General features: G+C 40.5%; 1 protein-coding gene across 1 annotated transcript in view; it reads right to left on the reverse strand.

The window, feature by feature from the left end:
• Positions 1-24004, reverse strand: part of LOC131051031 (arabinosyltransferase XEG113) — a 142858-nt gene that overhangs the window by 71247 nt on the left and 47607 nt on the right. The window contains exons 5-6 of the mRNA XM_057985377.2: positions 20245-20501; positions 19901-20036 (exon numbers count right to left, since the gene is read on the reverse strand). Of these exons, the coding sequence (XP_057841360.1) occupies positions 19901-20036; positions 20245-20501 (393 nt within the window). The remainder of the gene's footprint in view (positions 1-19900; positions 20037-20244; positions 20502-24004) is intronic.

The raw sequence follows: 24004 nt of genomic DNA on the forward strand, positions 1-24004 counted from the left end.
AAGACCTCTTTGGGCGAGGAAAATGATGCAAGAGGCTGAAATTTTTGCAGCCCCAAGAGGAACATTTAGATAAACTAAGAGACCTCATAAGTTCTCTAGCTATGTTGCATTGATGAGTAAAATCATTGAATCAGAACCTACCAGTTTTGAGGAAGCTACTAATCAATAGGTTTGGAAAGATGCCATGGCAGAAGAGTATCAATCAATTCTAAAGAATGATATTTGGGACATTGTACCTAGACCAGAAGGTAAGTCTATTGTTTCTTCTAAATGGCTCTTTAAAATCAAAAATGCTACTGATGGTAGTATTGAGAAATATAAGGCTAGGTTTGTCGCTAGAGGATTCTCTCAAAAGGAGGGAATTGACTGAGGAAACCTTTGCTCTAGTTATCCAATATACTTCAATCAGGACCATCATTGCTATTGCAGCATCTAAAGGATGCAAGATTCACCAAATGGATGTAAAGACGGCTTTTCTAAATGGTGTAATCGAGGAAGAAGCATATATTAAACAACCTGAAGGATTTGTAGTACATGGCAAGGAGTCTCATGTTTGCAAGTTGAAGAAGGCATTGTATGGCCTTAAGCAGGCTCCACGTGCTTGGTACGAAAGGATAAATCATTACCTAATAGGCTTGGGCTTCTCCAAGAATGATACAAATTCAAACTTGTACTTCAAGGTAATTAATGGGGAAGCATTAATCCTAATTCTTTATGTTGATGACTTACTTATCACCACTGGAGAAGATCATCTTATTATCAAATGCAAGGAGTTAGCTTCTGAATTTGAGATGAAGGATTTTGGTTTATTGCACTACTTCCTTGGGTTAGAAGTTTGGCAGAAATCCGATGGGATCATTCTGAGTCAAGGGAATTACACCATTGACATTCTAAAGTGATTTGGTATGATGGATTGTAAATCCATGTCCACACCTATGGAGACCAACTTGCATAAGTTAAGAGAGGCTACAGCTATTTCGGATCTAGTGGATTCTCCACTATAAAGGCAGATGGTTGGGTCTTTGATGTACCTAGTCAATACTAGACCAGATATTTGCTATGCAGCAAGTGCACTTAGCCAATTCATGTGTGAACCAAAGCAAATACATCTAGTTGCAGCAAAACATATACTGAGATACACTTGCGCGACATAGTTGGATATGGCCTAAGATATTCTTCCGATGTGGACTTGAAGCTGCATGGATATACTGATTCCGATTGGGCAGGGTGTGTCACTGATCAGAAGAGCAACTCTGATTGTTGTTATAGTTTGGGTTCTACCATGATTTCTTGGTGCAACAAGAAATAGTCTTCAGTGGCACTAAGCTCTACAAAGGCCGAGTATATTGCAGCATGTGTGGGAGCACGAGAAGTAGTGTGGCTTCGGAAGCTTCTTGCAGGATTGTTTGGGCAATCCTTAGAGCCTACTATTATCCATTGTGATAATCAAAGTTGTGTAAAGCTTTTTGTCAATCCCGTGTTTCATGACAAAACAAAGCATGTGGAGATCAAGTATCACTATGTTAGAGACATGGTGGAAAGGAATGCTATTCAGTTGAGATACATTAGTAGTGATGAGCAGACGGCAGACATTCTCACCAAGCCTCTCTCCAGGATAAAATTTTTGTACTTTCGAGATAAGCTTGGTATGGTGGAGAATGAAGCACTAGCTGAGATTGAGTCTCAGCATCATTGATCTATTTATATTTTATACTAATGCATTCTTCTCTTTGAGAGAGAAGTTTAAAATGTAAACTCTTGTTAATGCATTTCTCTTTGAGAAGAGATTTGAGGTGAAAACCCTTATTTCCACCCTCTGGGATGAGCCATGGTGGATCCACCCTCTGGAATGAGTTACGGTGGATGTCATGTGTGTGACACCATGACAACATCACGTGAGAGAGTCTGTGATGATTTTCTTGTACTTGTGTGTTCACCCTCTGGATGAGCCTTGGTGAATATCATTGTGAGGAGACGATCTTACAATAATGGTTGATATCACAGTGAGGTGATATCTATTCTTACACCATCCATGGGAGAAGCCATGATGGTTGATATCACAGTGAGGTGATATCTTTCCTTTCCACATATGGGAGTAGCCATTGTGGTCAAATATCACGATGAGGTGATAAGCTTCTTTTATACACATGAGTGTAGTCATTGTGTTATTCATCACGATGAGATGATGTGACTTGTAGAGATCAAGAAGGATTCCTCCCTAGCTTAGAGGGAGTGTTGATGATATAGCATCAGTCGGTCTCCTTCAAGCCAACTTAGCAAATCCAAATGTGTGAATGGCCTATCGGCCTTGCACATTTTGTGTTACGATTATCTATTTAATTATGCCTTATACCTTATTCGATATGCATGATTAATAAGCTTGCTAATGATATTCGGTATGTGTATAAACCGATTGGTCATTTGTTAATATTTGTTAAGTAGTCGACTTATGTTGAAAGTCACCACCCTTCATTGGGTCGTGATTCTTTGTAGGGTGCCGACCCTTGGGGAAGGTCACCCTTGATGGATATAAAGGAGATTATATTTCTCCTCCTTGGCAGCAGACGATACAACAAGCAGATCGATATTCTACGGCAGACAATCAACAAACACATACAGCAAGTTTGATAGCTACAGCAGTTCGATATCACAGTCTATTGATATCCATTCATTGCAGTCGACATTCCTTTGTGGCAGAGCAAAGCAGTCCGTATTCATTTGTGACAGATCATATTCATTCTGTGACAGAGTGAAGTCATCTTCAGGCAGATTGAATATCCACAGCCGATTGAGTTATTACATCAGTGCAGTTCAGATTTCATGTATTGCTGTGTATGGTGATTTATTGATATCATCCATTGATATTGGATTGTGATCAAAGTACAAATTAAATTTTTAAATTACCTGCTTATTCAAATCTGATTGAAATTTAACAACTAAAGTTTCATGCATCCTGAACAACATGGTGCAATTGTCAGCTGCGAAATTAGAATCCATAACTTGATGCAATATGACATTATATCTCACTCATGGGACAACACGAAGGCTCATTTTTTGGAGGCAAATGAATTGCTCCAAACTGCATACAAAAAATATGCATCTCTGTTTCTCAATTTTCAATTTTGGTACCAAATCATACTACTTACATCATACAATGGAAAAACATAATTATATACTAGATCATTTGTTATTCCATTGAACCTTACTCTGCAATAATAATTTAAAATGTATACCAGACCCAAACCAGAAACTGATAGATTTTATGCATGACAATAATTACAATTGTTAGCAAGAAATCTGGGGACACAAACCAGAGTTCTGAGTGCCAATGAGTTTCTGATTGTAATGTCCCCACTTTGAAATATAATTTAATAATAATAAAATTAAAATACAAAAGAACAAAAATTAAAATTAAATTAAAATATAATTAATACACTTATTTAGTACTGATTAATCATCCATTTATTTCTATCAGCAATATAATATGAATTGAATCAGTTAAGCAATATAATATTAATTGAATTAATTAAACGATATAATATTAATTAAATTAATAATTAAAGAATATATAGATAATTAAAGAAAGTGTTAATAATTAAAGATTCATTTGGGCTGAGTGTATTAAACCAAATGAAAAGATTAATTAATACAAATGAATCCCTTATATATCATTTAAGATGGGAGGACGTGACTCAAGAATAAGTCACGACTCTCCCATTGTTCGTGCCTTTCACTCACCATAAAAGTTAAGCTTGCATGGGAGTCAAGGGACATATAGAGAGGGCATAAAAAAGTACGGGTGAGGAAGGAGGAATAGTCAGAAAGGAAAAAGCGTCAGGAATCAGTCAGAGGAGAGCCGATCCAGGTAAGTATCTTAGAAACCAAAAAAGAAGAATATCTAATTCGTATGATGGATAGTTAAATGTGAAATGCTGACATAATCAGTAGAGTCTAAAACAGTCTTAATATATAATATACGTACACAGATTCCTATTAACTTAGCATCCGAACTTAAATCTGTAATTAATCTTCTGTGGATGCGTTCACTTTCAGAAAACAAAGAAACAAAGTACAGTAAATAAGTTAATAACATAAATAGAATTGTATACTGTATAATAAGTAATGGTATCAGAATAATTGAGTGTGACCAAAAATATATTGAGATTAATTAATACAAACTGTTTAGTTTGTCTGGTAATCTGATAATAATCTGCTAATAAACCTACAGAAAGTTCCCAGCATATCTAATTTGATGATTTTGATTAATAATAAAATGAAACACATAAAGCATGGCACAAAAGTCTAATGGATTCATATTCTGTCAATCTGATTTATTAATCATAAACTTTCATATAAGGATAAAGCAAATTCTGATCTGGTTAATAATGCACTGAACTGACAATATTAGAGGAAACTCAAGCACTCAGGTTCTACACAGCAAGAGGGACGATTCCAGGTATGTTCCGCACACACAAATAATATAAGGATTAATTTCTAAGTGTGACATTAAGCCTATGAATTATATCAATTCAATTTCATAGTAACTGCATCGATTCAAATCTTAAAGTTACGATAATACTATAAGCTGTCCCTAGTTGAATTCATATGGCACGATATAGGCAAGGAGGAGAATATCGCCCAGAAATAATCATCGGGCATTATCACATCCGCCTAACCACATTCTGCCACACACAGGTCAGAATCACAATCGACTTACACCAGCGATTCCTTTATTCACTATAATATTTCTGTAGGTAGAAATTTGGCGGTAATGATGAGGATAAATCTAAATAGAATTGAAGATATAAATAAATTGTTCGTTAGCTTACAACTATGGAATAAATAGATAATACATTAGATATATGTTTCTGAGTACCATTAAGTAATATTAGGATAATATTTTCCAACTCTATCTTGGAGAGAGCACTGGAGATGGTAACAAGTGGCAACGAGGGGCTATCACGTGGTCAAGACTGAGGGGTTAGAAGCAACCAGCCCTTGGATTTGGTAGACAAGCAGTCCCTTGCTCTCCTGTTTAGCCTATAATACCTTTTCTTCGTCTGCTTGTTAGTGCTGATAGTTTAGGCTAACCGTAATGGGTGTATGCTTGTAGGTATTGTGTGTGTCTATCCTTGTGATTGCAGGGTTATCCATAATCAAGCTATTGATAGCAGGCTTAAGGTATGAACCAGTGTTCCACGGAAAAGCATTTCCCCCTTCCAGGCCCAAGTCCCCCGTCCCTGAAGCTTTTTCCCTTTGTCCCCCATCCCCGAAGCCCGTCCCCTCGTCTCCCCGTCCCCAATGGCTGTGGAACACTGGTATGAACTGACTTATACTATGAGTTATTTCTTTAATTGTAAATCAGGCATGATAATTGGTTAATGTTAGTCAATGATTGATACAGAACTAAATCCTCAGATTTAAATAAAAAAATGTCTCCATAATTATAGGATTGAAAGATGCTATAACCATATTGAATAGAATTATTACTGTTAGTAAGGCACTGTACCGGTAGGGGACATCACACTGATGTTGTAGTCTTACACCTCAGACTCATTCCTATTATTGAAAGTAGGGAATCGAAACCAAATAACTTACTGCTTAGTTAACAGAATATAGAGAACATACACAACACATATGAATGAGACCAAAAGTACTTGTATTGATTATATTCATTTAATATATCATGTACACCCATATATCTCCTTATATATTCATATTATATATATCTCCTTTCATATATTCTATATTTCCTTGTGCCTTCAGTATATTTCCCTATATTCACCTTACTACTGGTAAATGTATCGTACAATCTATTTATATCTATAGGATGGTGTTAGGGGTCAATAACACATGTTAGTTTGTAGTTGGGATGGGTGTTTATGTTTATGTTTGAGTCGCCGAAAGGTTCCCGTGGGGTAGTTGGTAGTTAGTGACGGTTGGCAACTTGGCCAACCATCGAGTCTATATATGATTCGGATGGAACCTTGGCAAGGGGTATTGTACTGACATATTCTTGAGAATTCAATAAAGATATCATTCTTTTGGTATAGCTGTTGTTATTGTTGCTTATGCTTTGATATATGAATGTTATATTACATGAATAGTTGGTACTTGTGGGAAATCCTTGTTTTATCTGTTAGTTTACCAACCTGACATTAAGGAATAAACATTTTGGTGTCGTTGCCTGAACGAACCTGGAGATAACTATGGTGGCAGGCGGAAGGAATTAATGGGCCGGACATTCAACCAGCAATTAATTGTCGTGGAAGCGACACACATGAAGAAAGTATCGCGGAAGAGGCACGAGAGGATCAGTTGACAGCAGACTTGGTAGAGTTGTGGGACGTGTTGGTCACGCAGTACGTGCAGAGGGAGGCTCGGGAGAGAGCCGTCTCTGAAGGCACGGTACGTGGTGAACTCACCGTCAGCACCCCCGTCTTTGACCTGCTCGAAAGTATTGCAAGGTTACTCGCCAGAAATCTGATTGCACTTCAAGACCGAAGGGAGGAAACTGCACGGGAACTCCGTCAGCAACAAGTACTCCAAAGGTACGAAGAGCGGAACCATAGAGAGGAAAAGAGGGAGACAAGCCGACGCCGTACCTCTGGCACTTAATGCCCCTACGGCCAAACAAAGACAAACATACCACTGCCACCGAAGGAGTAGACGAGGGAACTGTACGGAGATCTCTTCGTATAAAAGAATAGGCTGAGCGGAGACAACGGTTAAGGGAGGTTGCTGACTCGAAGAGCCCTGAGAAACGTAGTAGAAGTCGGAGTCGTAGTCGGGAGAGACAACGGCCGTGTACATGGAAGGAGTTGGCGGAGGTCGCCAGGAACCTGCCACTTCCAAACATAGCAGAGGAAGATCTCGCCAACCAAGCCCCACACTCGGCGTCGAGTGAAGAAGACTCTGGAGCCGAGTCGCAGAGCAACCCATCAGAGTATTCTGAACAAAGAGAGGAGGCGATACGGGACCTGCACGAAGAGGTCGCCAATATTTTTGAAGCAACATTATTCGGCATCAGGAATTTGTCCTTGTTAGAGGAAACCAAAATAGGAGGGTCAGATCCAGAAACCCCGAGAAAGAGGGACTATAGGAGTGAGGGTGACCAAAGCCCTGCGGACAGGGGTCCAACCAGGTCAATAGCGTAAGGTACCTTCCAGACACATAATACCTTTCGGGCATATAGTAACTTCCAAGTGCTACATAAAACCCTCCAGACAAAAACAATGGCACACACCCCGGAGAAACAAAAGCTTCCAAAATTCATGGGCGACGGGTCGAAGGATCCCGTACGACATTGTAAGACATGCGTGACCATTTGGGAGGCAAATGGCCAGGACAACCAGGATTACTGGTTGAAGGCATTTCCAACCACTCTACGAGGAATAGCAATTGATTGGTATACAGACCTGGATGCCCAATATAAAACGTCCTGGAGCAATCTGAAGAAGGCTTTCCAAGAGGAGTTCAAACTCCTACGGGATGACAATGAAATCGTGGCAGAGATTTACAATACCAAGTAGGGAAAAAGTGAAAGTGTGCGGGCATATAACAAAAGGCTGAGGGAACTACTCAACAAAATGGAGAACCGCCCGGCTGATGGCCTCAAGAAGAGATGGTTTGTTGAAGGACTGGTACCGTCTCTCAAACGGAAGATGAAGGTGGTCCCTCCGCCCTCGTATGACGAAGCATACAACCATGCGATGGATATTGAAAGTGAAAATAAGACATCCCGAGGGAAGCGTTGGGTGAGCGATGGTGACAGTGCGGATGAAGACAGCGATGGGGAGTCCAAAACTGTGCAAGCACTCCAAAGGGATATGATGAGGATGATGAAAGAACTAAAGGCTGACAAAGAAAGTGGCAAAAAAGGAAAGGAACTATGGTGCACCGAGTGCAAAACAGAAGGGCACACTAAGGGGAGTTGCCCTCGTAAAGCTTTCTGTGACATCTGCCAAGTAATGGGGCATTCCATTAAGGAATGCTTGTACAATTTGAAAGCACGGAGCACACAAGTGCTCTACGCCCAACCCGACCAAGTCACACAGCCAACGACACCTCTGAAGCCGGCAGCAAACTCTGACGCCTCTCCTGGAGGGTATTGAAACAACCAGCGGGGTAACAACAGGCCTAATAATAACACACTGAGGAGTAGAATTCAATACGACGCAAAGGGACGACCCATGATCCAATGCCGGAAATGCAACAAATGGGGTCACTTTGCGCGGGAATGTCAAAATGGAGATGATGTAGGAAGTTTGTTGTGCAAATGGTGCAGTCTGGGGAATCATGAGGACACAGAGTGTCCAAAGCAAAAAGGGGTGAATATGTTGGAGGTAGAAGAATCGGAGGAAGGCGTACTGGCAATCACAAGATTGCAAAACAAGAAAGCCATGTATCCTAACCCTCGCACGGAGAAGGAAAGACTCCAGAAAGCTAGGGTAGATATTGAGCGGGCGATGACAGAAGAACGGAGGGCCTCGCACCCGGCTGCCAGTACCCCACTCCAATCAAGACCGAAGAAAACTATCATTAAGCAAATGTTACAGACCACTATACTCGTACGAGTATCTGACCTTCTACTGACCATGCCACAGTTGAGGATGGCCCTGACAAATGCAGTCGGTGACAGGAATACCAGACGATGACAGAACCACATAGTACGACTCCGGTGAAGGAACCTGTTACGGATGCCATGAACCCTATGCTGCTCACAATAAGCATTGGACAAAAACCTGTCGTGGTGGAGATGGACATAATGGGACAAAAGCTCACAAACACCATTGTGGATGGCAGGTCCGGAGTCAACGTGCTACCGGAAGAAACTTGGAGAGGTCTTGGCAAGCCTACTCTCTGGCCACCAACATTCCATCTCGTGAATATGTTGGAGGTAGAAGAATCGGAGGAAGGCATACTGGCAATCACAAGATTGCAAAACAAGAAAGCCATGTATCCTAACCCTCGCACGGAGAAGGAAAGACTCCAAGAAGCCACGACAGATATTGAGCGGGCGATGACAGAAGGAGGGCCTCACACCCGGCTGCTAGTACCCCACTCCAGTCAAGACCGGAGAAAACTATCATTAAGCAAATGTTACAGACCACTATACCCGTACGGGTATCCGACCTTTTACTGACCATGCCACAGTTGAGGATGGCCCTGACAAATGCAGTCGGTGACATCACCATCGGCCAGGAACACCAGACGATGACAGAACCACATAGTACGACTTCGGTGAAGGAACCTGGTACAGATGCCATGGACCCTATGTTGCTCACGGTAAGCATTGGACGAAAACTTGTCGTGGTGGAGATGGACATAATGGGACAAAAGCTCACAAATGCCATTGTGGATGGCAGGTCCGAAGTTAACGTGCTACTAGAAGAAACTTGGAGAGGTCTTGGCAAGCCTACTCTCTGGCCACCAACATTCCATCTCGTGAATATGTTGGAGGTAGAAGAATCGGAGGAAGGCTTACTGGCAATCACAAGATTGCAAAACAAGAAAGCCATGTATCCTAACCCTCGCACAGAGAAGGAAAGACTCCAGGAAGCCAAGGCAGATATTGAGCAGGCGATGACAGAAGAATGAAGGGCCTCGCACCCGGCTGCCAGTACCCCACTCCAGTCAAGACAGGAGAAAACTATCATTAAGCAAATGTTACAGACCACTATACCCGTATGGGTATCCGACCTTTTACTGACCATGCGACAGTTGAGGATGGCCCTAACAAATGCAGTCGGTGACATCACCGTCGGCCAGGAACACCAGACGATGACAGAACCACAGTACGACTCCGGTGAAGGCACCTAGTACGGATGCCATGGACCCTATGTTGCTCACGGTAAGCATTGGACAAAAACCTGTCGTGGTGGAGATGGACATAATGGGACAAAAGCTCACAAACACCATTGTGGATGTCAGGTCCGGAGTCAACGTGCTACCGAAAGAAACTTGGAGAGGTCTTGGCAAGCCTACTCTCTGGCCACCAACATTCCATCTCGTCGGTGCAGATCAAAACGACATCAAACCACTCGGGACTCTCATGGCACAAAAGGTGGTGGTCGGGACACAACAATTCCTTCTGGACTTCGTAGTCATCCCACTGGAAAGAAAAGCGTGTGACGCCCTCCTGGGAAGAGGATGGCTGATCATGGCTAGAGCCAATCATAACTGGAAGAATAATACACTCTCAATCGAGAGTGAAGGTCATAAGTATGTGATTGACCTGAGGAATCAGTCTGTCAGTGAAGAGCTCGCGTCATCTGACTCCGACTCGGAGGACTCAAATAGATGGGAGTGGGGTTCCGAAGGAGACAGAGGAGGGAGGGAACCCACCAAGGAAGGAGTGTTGGAACTGGACGGATGCTCTGAAGATGGAACTAGTTCATTGGCCGGACTCTTCCATTGGCAGATGGAGGACTACGAGGTCTTCCACCTGGAGTGCCACATGCTGCAAATATGTGAGATTGGGGAATCAAGTGGCGATACGAAAGAGCAGTCATTTGCCCCAGAGTACGGTAGGTACAAGGAAGGGATGGCACGGGTGGATGACACACCAGCCCACCAGTTGGAACGAGACAAACCCATCAAGTATGAGGAAAGGGATGTGAAAAAAGTCAATCTAGGCAAGGATGAGGACCCGCAGGTGATACTCATAGGGGATGACTAGAACCCCATACTGAAGGCGGCGGCCTTCAGGATATTCCTGGAATACAAGGATGTCTTTGCCTGGACCTACAAGGACTTGAAGGAGGTACTGAAAGTTAGAAATGAAAAGTACGTGGAAGAAATAAAAAGGCCAAGGTTGATAAGCATAAAAAAATTAAAGGGTAACGCAAAGGTGATGGAAATAAGTAAGGGAAAAATACAATTAATAAGGAGGCAATTATTTTATAAAAAAGTTAATAAAATATTTAAGCCTAACCCTAATCCTGAAAAGGTCAAATGATTATATAAAGCCCTACAGAGCCCATTTGTACACAGCACACAGGCAAAATCAAGGTAGTGGGAGCAAAACCGGCAAAGGAGAGAAGGCAAGAGCAGGAAGAGACGTACGGCCAGCATGCACAGCCAGGGAGTGGAGCCCGTACGGTGTACGGATTGCACGTACGGACAGGGAGGAGACACAACCCAGCACAGCCAAGGAGTTGAGTCCGTACGGCGTATGGCGGAGCATACCAAAGCAATCCGTACGGCATAGCACATCATTCCATACGGTATAGAACAACAAAGCACCCCGTACGGCATACGGCAAATACTGCACAGGGAACAATGTACGGTGTCCGTATGGCAAATACTGCACGTGGAACATTGTATAGCGTACGGTAAAGTCGTACGATGCACTAGGGAAGCAAATCGAAATAGATCGTACGGCCACGATACATGTACGACAACCCAAGCCAGAAGGTGTACGGCAAGCAGGAAGGAACCATACAGACGACAGGGAGCAGACCGCACGGTGTTGTATGGGGAGCGAGGGAGAGAAGTCCCTATGGAAGCGGTTCATACAAAACTCGAAGGCATTAGTGTGGAAATTTGTGCCATTCGTACGGTGGTATGTGTAGAGCTCACAAAAATTGAAGAGGCTGTACGGTCAAAGGAGGGAGGTGTACGAACCTATTCGTACATCGTACAAGCAACAGCAGGCACGATGGTTCGTACAAATTGGCGGGGCACACTTGGAGACCATTATAATAACGGTCAAGGATTGGACAAAAACAGGAAAACAGGGCAAAGCAGTTACAGTGCAACCATGACCGCTACAGACCCAGCCAGCAGCAGCAAGAAGGCCAAAATCAAGCCAAAAGTGCAGAAGGATCCGGAGGGAATCACTGCGGAGAATGTAGCCTTTGAGAGTGTGACTGGCAGCGAATTTCGTACTTGGTGAAAGGAAACTTCCCACGACCATGTGATAAAGGACTCCCTCAGGAAAGCACAGGTAGACCATGCCATTTAGATGCCGACATTCAACATCAAGGATTTTGAGCTGGTGCTACGAACTATGGTATCCGGATACAACCGCCAGGAAAGGGCTTCCATCATTCAGTTCCAGGGCTGCACGATACGAGTTTCCTTCAAGGCAGAAGATTTCAAAAGGGTATTTGGTATACCCGAGAAGGGGGCATCTGCAGCGACACCAGCCAAGAAGCTCACCAAGGAGAAGAAACAGTGGCTGTTGGACTTGGTATGCAGAGATGACCTCACAGAAGAGCAATGGAAGAGTGCCTGGTCTAATAGCAGGGGATTGAAGCGTGCATTTTTCGCACCAGGAGAATGGAGAATGTTGATGGACTTGGTAAAAAGCCAGCTCACGAGAGCCAGTTGTGCATCCGACATAGCCCTCTGGATGATAGGGTTAATGAATGGGATTAAATGTGGCAAAGTGTACAACTGGGGGCAACTTTTGGCGGAAAGAATTCATGATTTCCTCAAGCTGGAACACAAGACATTTTACATGTGCCACCATGCCATCAACCTATTTCTGGATGTCGTACGCCTGCAAATACCACCAGAAATGTGGGGGACTTTCGAACCGTGCGGAAGGGCGGAACCTAATAAGCTGACCATGTAGTATTATGCCCATCTAGACACGCTTGGTGACACCGCGCAGCCAACAAAGAGGAGGAAGTTGGATGTGGCCATAGAGGTTGAAGATGACAGTAGTATCGAAGATTCTGAGGAAGAGGCCGAAGAGACTGAGGAGCAGGAAAGTGGCGATGAGGGATTCCGTATGGCACCACACACAGCAAGAGAGGAGGAAGGGGAAGCAGAATCGCAGCAACAGGAAGAGGAGGAAGAGGAACAGTAGCATGGAGGGCTACGGGCACAGTGGAAGGGCACGCGGGTGAAATTTACACCTTCAAAATTATTCTCTTCAGCACACTTGGTACCACAGGAGGCACTTATAGTAGCTAGTCTGGTCGGAGACGTACAACCAGTAGGGGTGTTGTTCCGGAAAATCAATGAAGGAGAACCACCGGCACAACGGCGGGTGTCAATGCCGCAAATAAGTTTAACTGTACTTGAATCGCAAGTTGTACCAGCCACGAAACGTACCAGTATGGCAGACCGGACGATGGCAGAGGAGGTCGTACAGCATAGTCCGAATAAAATAGCTCAGGAAACGGTCGTACCAAGGGAAGAAGAGGTAGTCGTACAGGGAATCGGTACTAGTACGATAGGTTTAGGTACTGGCACAGCAGCTACTAGTACGACATGTACTAGTACGGTACCAACATGTACTAGTGTTGTACCAGCAAGTACTAGTACATGTTCAGGTACTAGTAGGGTGCCAGTAGGTACTAGTACGGTACCAACAGTTACTAGTACGACAAGTACTAGTACGGTACCAGCGGAGAAAGATGAGTCAGGGGATGTATCGATGACAGGAGATGGTCTGGAAGAGTTGGCAGTACTAGAGACACTAATGGATGAAGATATAGATGCATTGTTGGATGGGTGGCTGGGGTAGTTTGCACTCACACCTCACCCTTCCCCCCTCGCCTTCACCACACGCCATGGTCATTGGACCGAACCAGACACAGAACAAGACCACCCCTATCACAGATCAGGATGAGAGGATGTTTGCTGAGGAGCAGAATAGAGCAATAGGAAGTGGTGGACAGAGCCCGAGGATCCTCAATGTTGGGGAAAGCAGGCCGGAAGGAATACTGGCAGGACTTCACCTCACTCCACCAGATCCTAGCGATCCAGCAGGCTCGCTCCAGCGATTTTTTTGGGAGCTACAGGGGATTTCAGATGTAGCATGTGGAATGGCACAGTTGACTAGGCAGATGGAGGCCGGCAACTCCCACGACGCTAAGAAATTGCGCCACTTCATGACTTTTGGATGTGCAGACGAGTTTGTGTGCCACTTTGAGCAGCAGGGGTGGCCAAACAGTAGTATGTCGGAGATGGTACCGGAATGGAAGCGCATGCGACTAGTGGAAGGAGTGAGCACCTTGGGCGCCACCTTGCGCAGTATGGAAGGATCCTTTCGGGATGTGTACCTGCAGATGCGACAGAGTCAAATAGAGCAGCAGGCTCAACGGCTGTATGTGGCAAAACTGGAGAAGGAAGGGGAGAAGTGTGCACAGCGAGCCGCAATAGAGAAGAACCTGAGGGATGAGCTAGAAACGAAGGTGACTACTTATGAGGCCCGTTGCAGCATGCAGAAGGAGGTGCAAGTACTGGCAGCAAAAGTGGCCGAGCTTACCTTATAGATGGAGCAAAAAGACCAAAAACTGTTGGAGGCCGCACACATGGTGAAGAAGGCATGGGAACGACAGCTGATGGCAGAGAAGAACCTCAGACTCCACACAGGGCAACAACCTTCTTCTTCGACCACTACAGGGACGCCTCGTCCCCCTTCTCAGTCCTAGTCTTTTGTTTTGTATTCCAGCACCTATTGTCTTAGTCGTCTGGAAGACGACTACTTTTTCAGGGGGGGCTGATGTTAGGGGTCAATAACACATGTTAGTTTGTAGTTGGGATAGGTGTTATATTTATGTTTATGTTTGAGTTGCCAAGAGGTTCTCGTGGGGTAGTTGGTAGTTAGTGACGGTTGGCAACTTGGCCAACTATTGAGTCTATATATGATTCGGATGGAACCTCGGCAAGGGGTATTATACTGACATATTCTTGATAATTCAATAAAGATATCATTCTTCTGGTATAGCTATTGTTATTGTTACTTATGCTTTGATATATGAATGTTATGTTACATGAATAGTTGGTACGTGTGGGAAATCCTTGTTTTATCCGTGAGTTTACCAACCTCACATTAAGGACTAAACAGATGGGATGTAACCCACATTTAGTATAACTAGCCTACGTGTTATGTTCGAACTCTCATGTTTCGTGGCCTTGATGCGACAAGATTTGGTGTGATCTCTAGAGTTCAATTTTCTATACCTTCCCTACCAACATCATCCCCCCTTCTAAACTTTGACTTGTCCTCAAGTCAACTTTGTTTCGCTGGAAGGATATCCTTATATATCTCCTAGAGGCTTTGAACATTATTTTCCCATTGAATCATGTGACCAATTGTAGCTGTTGGATGTGGATTTGGAGTTGCAAAAATTGTTGTTTCGCTTCTATAATAGAGTTGCGTATTTGGAGGGTCTAGGAAAAGTGTTGTGCATCTTGAAGTATGTTGGTGATATAGGCCAACCATAAATTAACAAGTTTTCTTAATTGATGAAACCAGTGTTGGGTCTTGTCCTTCTACTGTTGTTGGTATTGGTCATGCAAGGTTTCTATGTCTACCCAAGCCTTTCCATCCGGATCCTTTAGTGCATCATGGTTGGTGGTTTTGTGATGATCTCCAACTCCAGGTTATCCATCTGAGCTTTGAGTGGGGCCACTACCGTTGGCCATTGTAAGAAAAACTAATATAAGTTGTTCACATCCCCTTCAGTATTCTTCATTGTGTTGATGTGATTCTCCAATGCAGAGCAGGTAGTGGCACCCTTTCACCTTCATCCATTCTAGTCTTGGTAAGATCGATAGTCACTTGTTGCCGCAAAGTATCCTTTTTCCAGTGTGGTATCCTTGATTAATTCCTCTATTAGGATCCTTAGTTGTACTGGCAATGGTTGGGATGGGTCCCCTTGTAGATGAGGGAACTTAAGTTGTATTTCCTTGATCAAGTCTTCTATTTGGTCCACATTGTCCACATGTTGTTTCAGGAGCTCCTCTCTGGCTATCTAGTGTAGGATATCCCCTAACTGAAACTTATGTGCTAGTGTGATACTACTGAAATCCACTTGTGACTCAACAAAAGGCAACTGGAAGTGCTATGGAGGGGATACCGATTGTAGTTGCTTTTGTTTGGCCAAAAAATCCTTAATATTTTGTATCATAGATTGTGCAAAAGATGATAGTGTGTCCAAGGACCTTGGAGGTTGAGAAGATTGCTCAGATGATATAGCTTTACATTTTGCTTCTTCCTCGCATAATGTCTAATAAGCCTTTGCAATGGCTTCCCTTATATCTACCCTGACTATGTTGATGACCTTCAGCTTTTCTAGCATCAACCTATCCAGTCTTTTCTTGGTCCAAATTTCTTTGGTTTGTATCTCCAAAATGCATTTCTTTTGTGGAAGGGTAAATGCTAGGGCCACTTCATCAAGTGATTGTGTTTTGAGTTGTTGCTCATCTTTTGCTGCTCTTTCTCGATGTTCTTTTAATGCTTCAGTGAGGAGTTTGGAAAGATATGCATCAGATCCTCTAGTGTTTTGTTGGAGGCCACCAAAGGTCGGATTCTTGCATTTTTTGTTAGCACCTTATTAGTTGCGGTCAACTCTTGGTAGATTGTGAGAGTATCCTTCATCACCTTCCTGTCAAATAACCTACTGTATACTTTATCTTCATCAATTGATCTCGATGGCTAGGTCCGAGGTATCTTTTGGACCTTTTTATGTTTCTTCTTTACTGTCAATTACCTCTGGGGAGACCAGTTCGTGTGCTTTTTCCTTCCTCCATTTTTGTTTTCTTTTTCTACACTCATTTGTAATAGTGCCTTTGAAGCTTCTCTTTCAATTGACTCTCTTCATGAAGAGGTAGTGGGGGGTGGCCGAGGTATCAAAATTTACTAAAAAATCATCTCGAACTTCATCCCAATTGTTGTTATGTTGAGGATACTTTTTCATATACCAATCTAATTCTTCTTTCCTTGAGGACACGAAGTCCAATAGTCTCTACTTGTATTCTTTCACACCTCTTCTCGCCCACCTCTTCTCTCCCATAATGATTCCAATAAAAAAATCTATTTGGCGGCTTCAATAACATCCTGGCCAAAGATTGGAATCTTGTTTCAAGCTTCCATTTTTTGTGGTTTCTTCTCTGATATAGATCTTCAGAATTGAGGGCTTTGTTTTTTTCTTTCTTAATGCTTTGAAATATTCAGGGCTTCTCCTCTCTGCCCTTATCTCATTCCAATTTGGTATCAAAGAATTTGTTTCCCAAGAGATCTCTTGTGCTGCCTTTGCTTCTTTCTTTTCTTCTTCTTTTGTTAGTGGTGTTTCTTCTACTGAAATTCTACTACTTTTATATGGCTGTAATTAGCCCACAAAAATGTGTTTATAATTTATAGAAGACGGAACAGAGAACTATGGAAAATACTTTGCCCCAACATGCTGTCACGAGACACAAAATTAATTGTTTTCCAAGTAAAATCCCAAAATTAATTGAATTTTGCAAATAGGCTATAATAAAATTTGAATTCCCCGACTTTATTCAATCAAACATCAAAAGATCAAGTCTTGTCTTCTACCTCCTGCATCATGCTTTGGTTCCCTCAACCCTCTATTTTCTTCCATGTCCCACCATGCTTCTATTTCTCCATTCCTGCTGAGATCTCAATATAGAAGAACCATAAACTAAAACTGTTGTCTTGTCCTACCATCGTTTGTGCTCCTATTTAGACGGAGAGACTTGCTCCTATCCATACACTCTCGGCTTGCAAAAATGGTATTCCATTTTCTTCAAGTACATTGTGATTGTATTTCATGGCTGTTCATCCCCTTTGCCATCATTGCACTTGCCAAGGCCAATTGTTGCTCTAAGCAGATTTGTTTGTTCCAAATGTAGGTATCATTAGTTATTGTGCTTTCATTTCTAAACTTAACATTTCAAATAAGTTACATTATTTTTCAACATGGTTTATGATATACTTTAAATCTGTGCTCATTCATTTTTATATATTTGTAAGGCAAATCAATAAATATGAGTTAAATATAAAAACAGCCGCGTTCATTCATTTATACATGCATAAATTTTCAAGATATATTCTTTTTTTGAGTTAAAATTATACATTTTCTCTACAATAAATGTATTTGTATCTAAGTTCTAAAATAATAAAGATGTCAATATTGTATTATTCAAACTTAAGATTGAAATCCTTTTGCCTTTTGTTTGGCTCAAGAGGAATTGGAATTTATCTTGGTCAAAATCAAACACAAGATTGACCTTGTGTCTATGACATTAAGTAGGGTATTATAAACTATTAATCATAAACATCAAACTAAGCCCAGTAAATGCATTCTCAGGTGTGAAAGGGATATATAATGGTGCAGCCAATTCAATGGATTTTAGCAGAACATAGTTTACTTTCGCATTAGAATTGGCTTGGTAATTTTTTGCCAACATCAACAGAAAATCATACCATCTGCAAATCATCTATCATTTGGATACCTACTAATAATTTCATTGAAAACCATGTTTGAAACATAGAGTAGACAATTATTCCCATGGGCAGAAAATTTTAAATAAAAGATTCAAAAAGAACTTCAAAAGAAAGCAAGCATATACCATTCAAAATATGCAATGGAGCTTAGTGCAAAACCATTTTATACCAAAGTTATTTTCCTTCCAAATGCAACCATGTCATGTTCCCTTCTCAAGAAAGAACTTAATTGAAAGCCCATAGCCTATTTCTATTTCCTATAGGCTAAGGGACAAAATAAGGGAAACAATTTCACAATAGCATTACAATTTGGGGCCCAATTATCTTCTCAAAAAGGTTAAATGTTATTATTGACGATCGTCTAACTAAGACATTATAAGGCCTATGTATTACTTTATTCTTAAGTACATTTTAATTCACTTAGAGAGAAAAGAGAAAATAATAAAGGGCCCAAATTGGAGGCACCTATATAAGAGAGGCAAGCGGCTAAAGTAATAGATCCATTTGTCATTATTTTGAATTTAATTTGCAAATTTGACAATCAAGAATGAGATCCCTTGGTTGTGAAATCCCGAGGATGAATACCCTATTGGTTTCAACTTGTAGATTTGAGGACGGCAACCCTCTTATCCAATTGGTGGCAGTTCCATTCCAGACTTGCAATTGAATTTATTGTGACACTTATTTCAGCTGGAACAATTTAATCTTGCATGTAAATCAACCTATTTCCAATTTTGTTTAATGTGTGGAGGTGTCTATAGCTGCAACTATTTTTGTGACACTTTATATGTCTGATCCCAATTATTAGCAGCACTCTCAGCAGCCTCCTTGCAGCCTTGAGGGTGGCCATACAATATAAATTCCAACTGCCAGCTATAGTGTTTGGTGGCCGTTTTGTGCCATTCCCAGGCTGCAACTAATCTGATCAGCAGCAGCATCACTACTCAGTCCTATCCATTCAGTTTGTGAGTGCAACTAATCTGATCAGCAGCAGCATCACTACTCAGTCCTATCCATTCAGTTTGTGAGTTGATTAATTGCATCTTGCATGAAATAAATCGACAATTTTGGCACCCTAATTCAGATCTCATAAATTCACCATTTTTTATGCTGTATGCTGGTTAACTACTGATTATTAACATTAAAATACTGCTATAAATGAGAAAAGTTATATTTACAATTTCAAGGCTTCTCGGGTTTCATTAATCGCTATTTATTTATTATTATTATTATCATTAGGGGATCTGATCTAACATCATATCTGATTTTGAGGGCTTCTAAAAATTGATTTTCCATTAATAGTCTTCCAGAACTGCAATATGTTAGAGCTTGTTTTAATGCTGAAATTTCATTTTGCTGAACAGCATTAGGTTAGAGTTTAGCAATTTTCGCATTTCATTTCAATCTTCTATAATCAGAAAAATACAAAAAAAAATGCATATTTTCCTAGTGTTCCTCATTGGGGACATCATAAACCATCAATACAACATCTAAAAAATATGAGAAAGAAAGATATTACATTAATGTCCACAAGTGACCAAAGTAGATCAATGGGACTCAAAGCACAAGTTACTAACAGCATGTAGGGGTGTTAAAGTAACTCCCAGAATTGATAAAGAAACAAACAATAAAAAAACTAACTAAAGGAGCTAAGAATAATCGTGTAGCACATTACATTGTTAAGAACTAAACATGAATTACCTTTTGAATCATAGTATTCTGGTTTGTCATAGAAAAACTTGGCTTCACGCAGCCTATGTCGCTTGCCATCAGTTCCTGCAAATTGGAATGTAGTATGCACTGCATATGGATCCAAATTTAGTTGCACATATTGGGCCTGTAATTTTACAGAGATTAATCAGACAGCCACCAATAGAAGGATCTATTTCAACAACAAAAGATAATGTCAGAAGCATGCTTGAAGGGGTGTTAAAAGAAGCATGCTAATCACAAAATAGAAACCCAAAAGAATTCTTCACTTCTTATTGAGTCCAAAATACATATCACCATACAATATCTCCAACGTAAGACATTATGTACTCTACCTGAACAAAATATGTATGTCCACTGCAAAAGATACTTGCAGGTAGAATGCCAAGCTTAAGTATGCCATCAAAAGCATAAACAAGGCCACTTTCTGCATCAACAGCTGGGCCAAAACGCCTATGCATAAGATCATTAAAACCATTTTGATCCCAGATTTTGTCATCTGCTATAAGCATCTCATGCCATTCCTTTGCTAATTTTTTCGTCACATTTGATGAACGCCAGTGGAAAATTCCAATATTGAATGGACCTGTCACTGATAATATAAAAATTAATAGTTAGTTGACAAGATCTCTCAACAAAAATGTCATCAGTAGATTCAACTCCCATTTTCATAGTGCATATGACTACAATCCTCAATTAAAGACTTAATTTCTTTTGTTTTATATTAACTTTCTTTTTAATGCTTTGCAAATATGATGATTTTCAATACACTTACTTATCAATCAGTTTAAAACCTTATCCTTTTTTTATTCTCCACAGCGATGAGCCAAAAGAAAAGAAATACAATGAGGATTTTAGAATAAAGTATTCGTAAGAAGCAATATACTTTATATGGATAATTTGGCACGCATTTTATAGAATTGAAAACACTTTAATAGTATTGGAAACTATTCCTATGCATTTAGAGAAGATAATGTTATTATTTATAGAACACTATAGAAAGTACTCAACATTCCTAGTGAAGCAAACCTCACATTGTTTTGACTAGTCAATTTATCAAAGAAATTTCTATATTTATTATTAAAAATGGAATGTATTTACTCACGAGTGTACCTCAGATATAATACGCCTCTTAAAGAGAAAGATTATAGTATATTAAAGTGACCTTGGCATTGATCGACTAAGAAGTCTGTCATACTCTCACTTATCTTGCAATAGCTTGAACGCATATGGAACTAAAGCCTATTCTTAGAAAGGAAATGAAATTATTACTTTATATTAATAACCTGCATGAAGGGATAGGACAAATTGTGCAAACAAGCGAGCGCAGAGAAGGGAGGAAAAAAGAGGGACTACATAGGTTGGAACATTTTGGGGGAGATGAAAGAAATTGAAGCTAAATTAGGCCACTGCCTGGAGATACTGAGCACATCATCTTCCTAGGCCTCCATAGAAAAAAAAAAGAGAGAGAGAAAACTTCATGGACTAGGGCAAGAAGAATCAGAAATGAATTGGGAAAAACTGAAAATGAAATGGTCAAATTTATTAATGGGGCTATGGAGTTCAGAAGTTTGGGTTACCAAGGACAAAAGCAATGAAGAAAATGGCAAACAACTAGATAAAGGATTGAGGATTGAGATTGGAAACTCCCCAATGTGTTTGAACTTTGAATGACGAGGTGAATATAAAGACGTGTATGAGAGAACTTGATGATATAAATTACTGAATGCATTCCTATCATCTCTAAGTCCAAACAAAGTTTTGGATCAGGTTACAACAATATTACAATATAGACCTAATTTGCAAATTCATTGGAACCTAAACAAGCAAGGAAAGTCTAAAACAGTGGATAAGAGAAAAATTCTGCTCTATGCATGCCCATAGATAATATTTTTGGAAAGGGTAACTAAGCAACATAGCAAAGAACGGTAAATAGAAAAAGACTCTTTAATGTGGAACATGGTTTTATAGAAACATTGGATTATACATTGAGACATTAGTCACTATTATTCAATCTTGACGAAGAGACAATCAAGAAAGCACCCTTGAGGATGAGTAGATGCCTTGGTCCACTAGATGTAAAGAATTGTCCTCATGCCAAAATGTTTGTTGATACTAGAGGCTAGTTTGTTGACTCATGGCCAATCCTGGAAGCCCTAAGAATATGTGCTTCATCTGGGGTTTGGCACCAAAATCCAGATTATTAATGTTTTCCTTTTAGATGCTTTAAAGGTAATAAGATTAGCCACATCAAGAAAAAATTGTCCAGACATATTCAGTAAGGCAGAGGAATAATGGAATAATGGCACCTTTGAGCACTAGAAGGTCATGTTCAAATGAAGAAACTATAAACATTTTTTTTACAAAAGAAAAATACACTACTACAGATATCTTAAATACGTCTATCTAAAAGATGCCAAAAGATATCAATCCCAAGGCACCTATCTAACTTATTTGACAAATTTAATATAGGTGCCTCAAGCCTGATATCTCTTGACATCTTTTAAATAAATGTGTTTAAGATATCTATACTAGTTTTATTCTTTATATAGCTCTTAATATTAATAAATGTCATAACAATATATTGCATTTAATTTCAAAATTGTTGAAAAAAATGTAATATCCCTAGTTTTCAAGGATTCTCCAGTAGTTTTCACACAATTTAAATCGTGAATCACAACACGTGGACGGTTGTGTACAAAGGATGATTGATTTTTGCATGCCTTCACCATTCTCGTCATGGCAAGGCTCCATTGTGTGAGTTGGGTAACTAAACAACGAATCTATATATACCAAGGAGTTTGGCATTCAAAGGGTTGGTCACTGAATTAATTTTGGCTCCAATTCTGTGTACAAATCTCTCTAGGGTTTCAAACATTGATGTAAATGAAACGATAAGTTCTATAACAATGTAGGAAGGTTTCATCATGTACATTATTATGACAAACGTCTCCATGACTGTTTGTAGCGATTTAGGTAAATAACCTGATTGCAATTAGATATTTTCCTTTGCCACATTTGTTGGACCAAATATATTTAGGGTATGGTGCATGTGTGATAGTGCAATGTCCCCTTTCCTAAACACTTCATCTTGGTGGACCATTAGCCTATTCAGTGAGTTCCTGTAGGCTAATGAGTTAGGGTTAGGGGGCTCATGATGACAGTTTGATCCAACTTTTGGCAGTGACACGTATTTTTGAGCTCAGGCAGTGGAGATGTGCATAATAATAATAAAATATAAATATAAATATAAAAGAATATAATTAAATTTTAATTAAGTTAATGAATGGGAAAAGGACATGAAATGAAAAGCTGTGACTCCCTCAAACATGAGATGTAAAAGGAAGAAGAGAACCTCATTTGAGGAGGATAATTTGGGAACCAGAAGTGCAGATCTGGTTTAAGTAAGGAGTGCAGAACTGATTGTGAAAGGTTGTGTCCCTTTCAAAAGACAGAAATAATATAGAGTCACACTCTTTTAAAGGGTGCTAAGGGTGAAGGGTGTGTCTCTTGCCAAAGGGCATACATGATGAAGAGGTGTGACTCTCCCTCACATTGGAGGATATAAAGTGGAGAAGTTTTCATTTGAGGAGGGATCCATGGAATAAAAAAAAATATATGAAGCATTAGAAGCAGATTTAGGAGCAGACCTAAGTCAGAATTGTAAGAAAATCTGGAACAATGATACGAACATTTATCGAAGAGATCAGAACACAAGTACAAATCTGCAAACAATAATAAAGCAGGCATTGAAGGAAAAGAAGAGGAAATATTAAATCAATAACCAAAGGATCAGACTTGATGGAATAGAAAGGATTCACACACACACACACACACACATATATATCTGAGTATAGGCAGCAGATCAGATTGATATAAACAGTATACCTGTGCATTTAAAGAGGGAAACAACATCAAACTCAATCTGTCCAAATTACCACAACAGACTGAAAATAGACAACCTGCAATAATTCTACAAGTATATTGTGCAAGATTTAGTGTCCTCCCAAAAGGGGACATTACAGAGGATTATTTGGTGATTTCATCCAAGAATCAAAGTTGGGCTTCATTGTTGGTTTGATATCTTAAACTTGA

The sequence above is a fragment of the Cryptomeria japonica genome, chromosome 2, assembly GCF_030272615.1.
Source record: "Cryptomeria japonica chromosome 2, Sugi_1.0, whole genome shotgun sequence".
In the NCBI taxonomy this organism is placed as follows: Eukaryota; Viridiplantae; Streptophyta; class Pinopsida; order Cupressales; family Cupressaceae; genus Cryptomeria; species Cryptomeria japonica.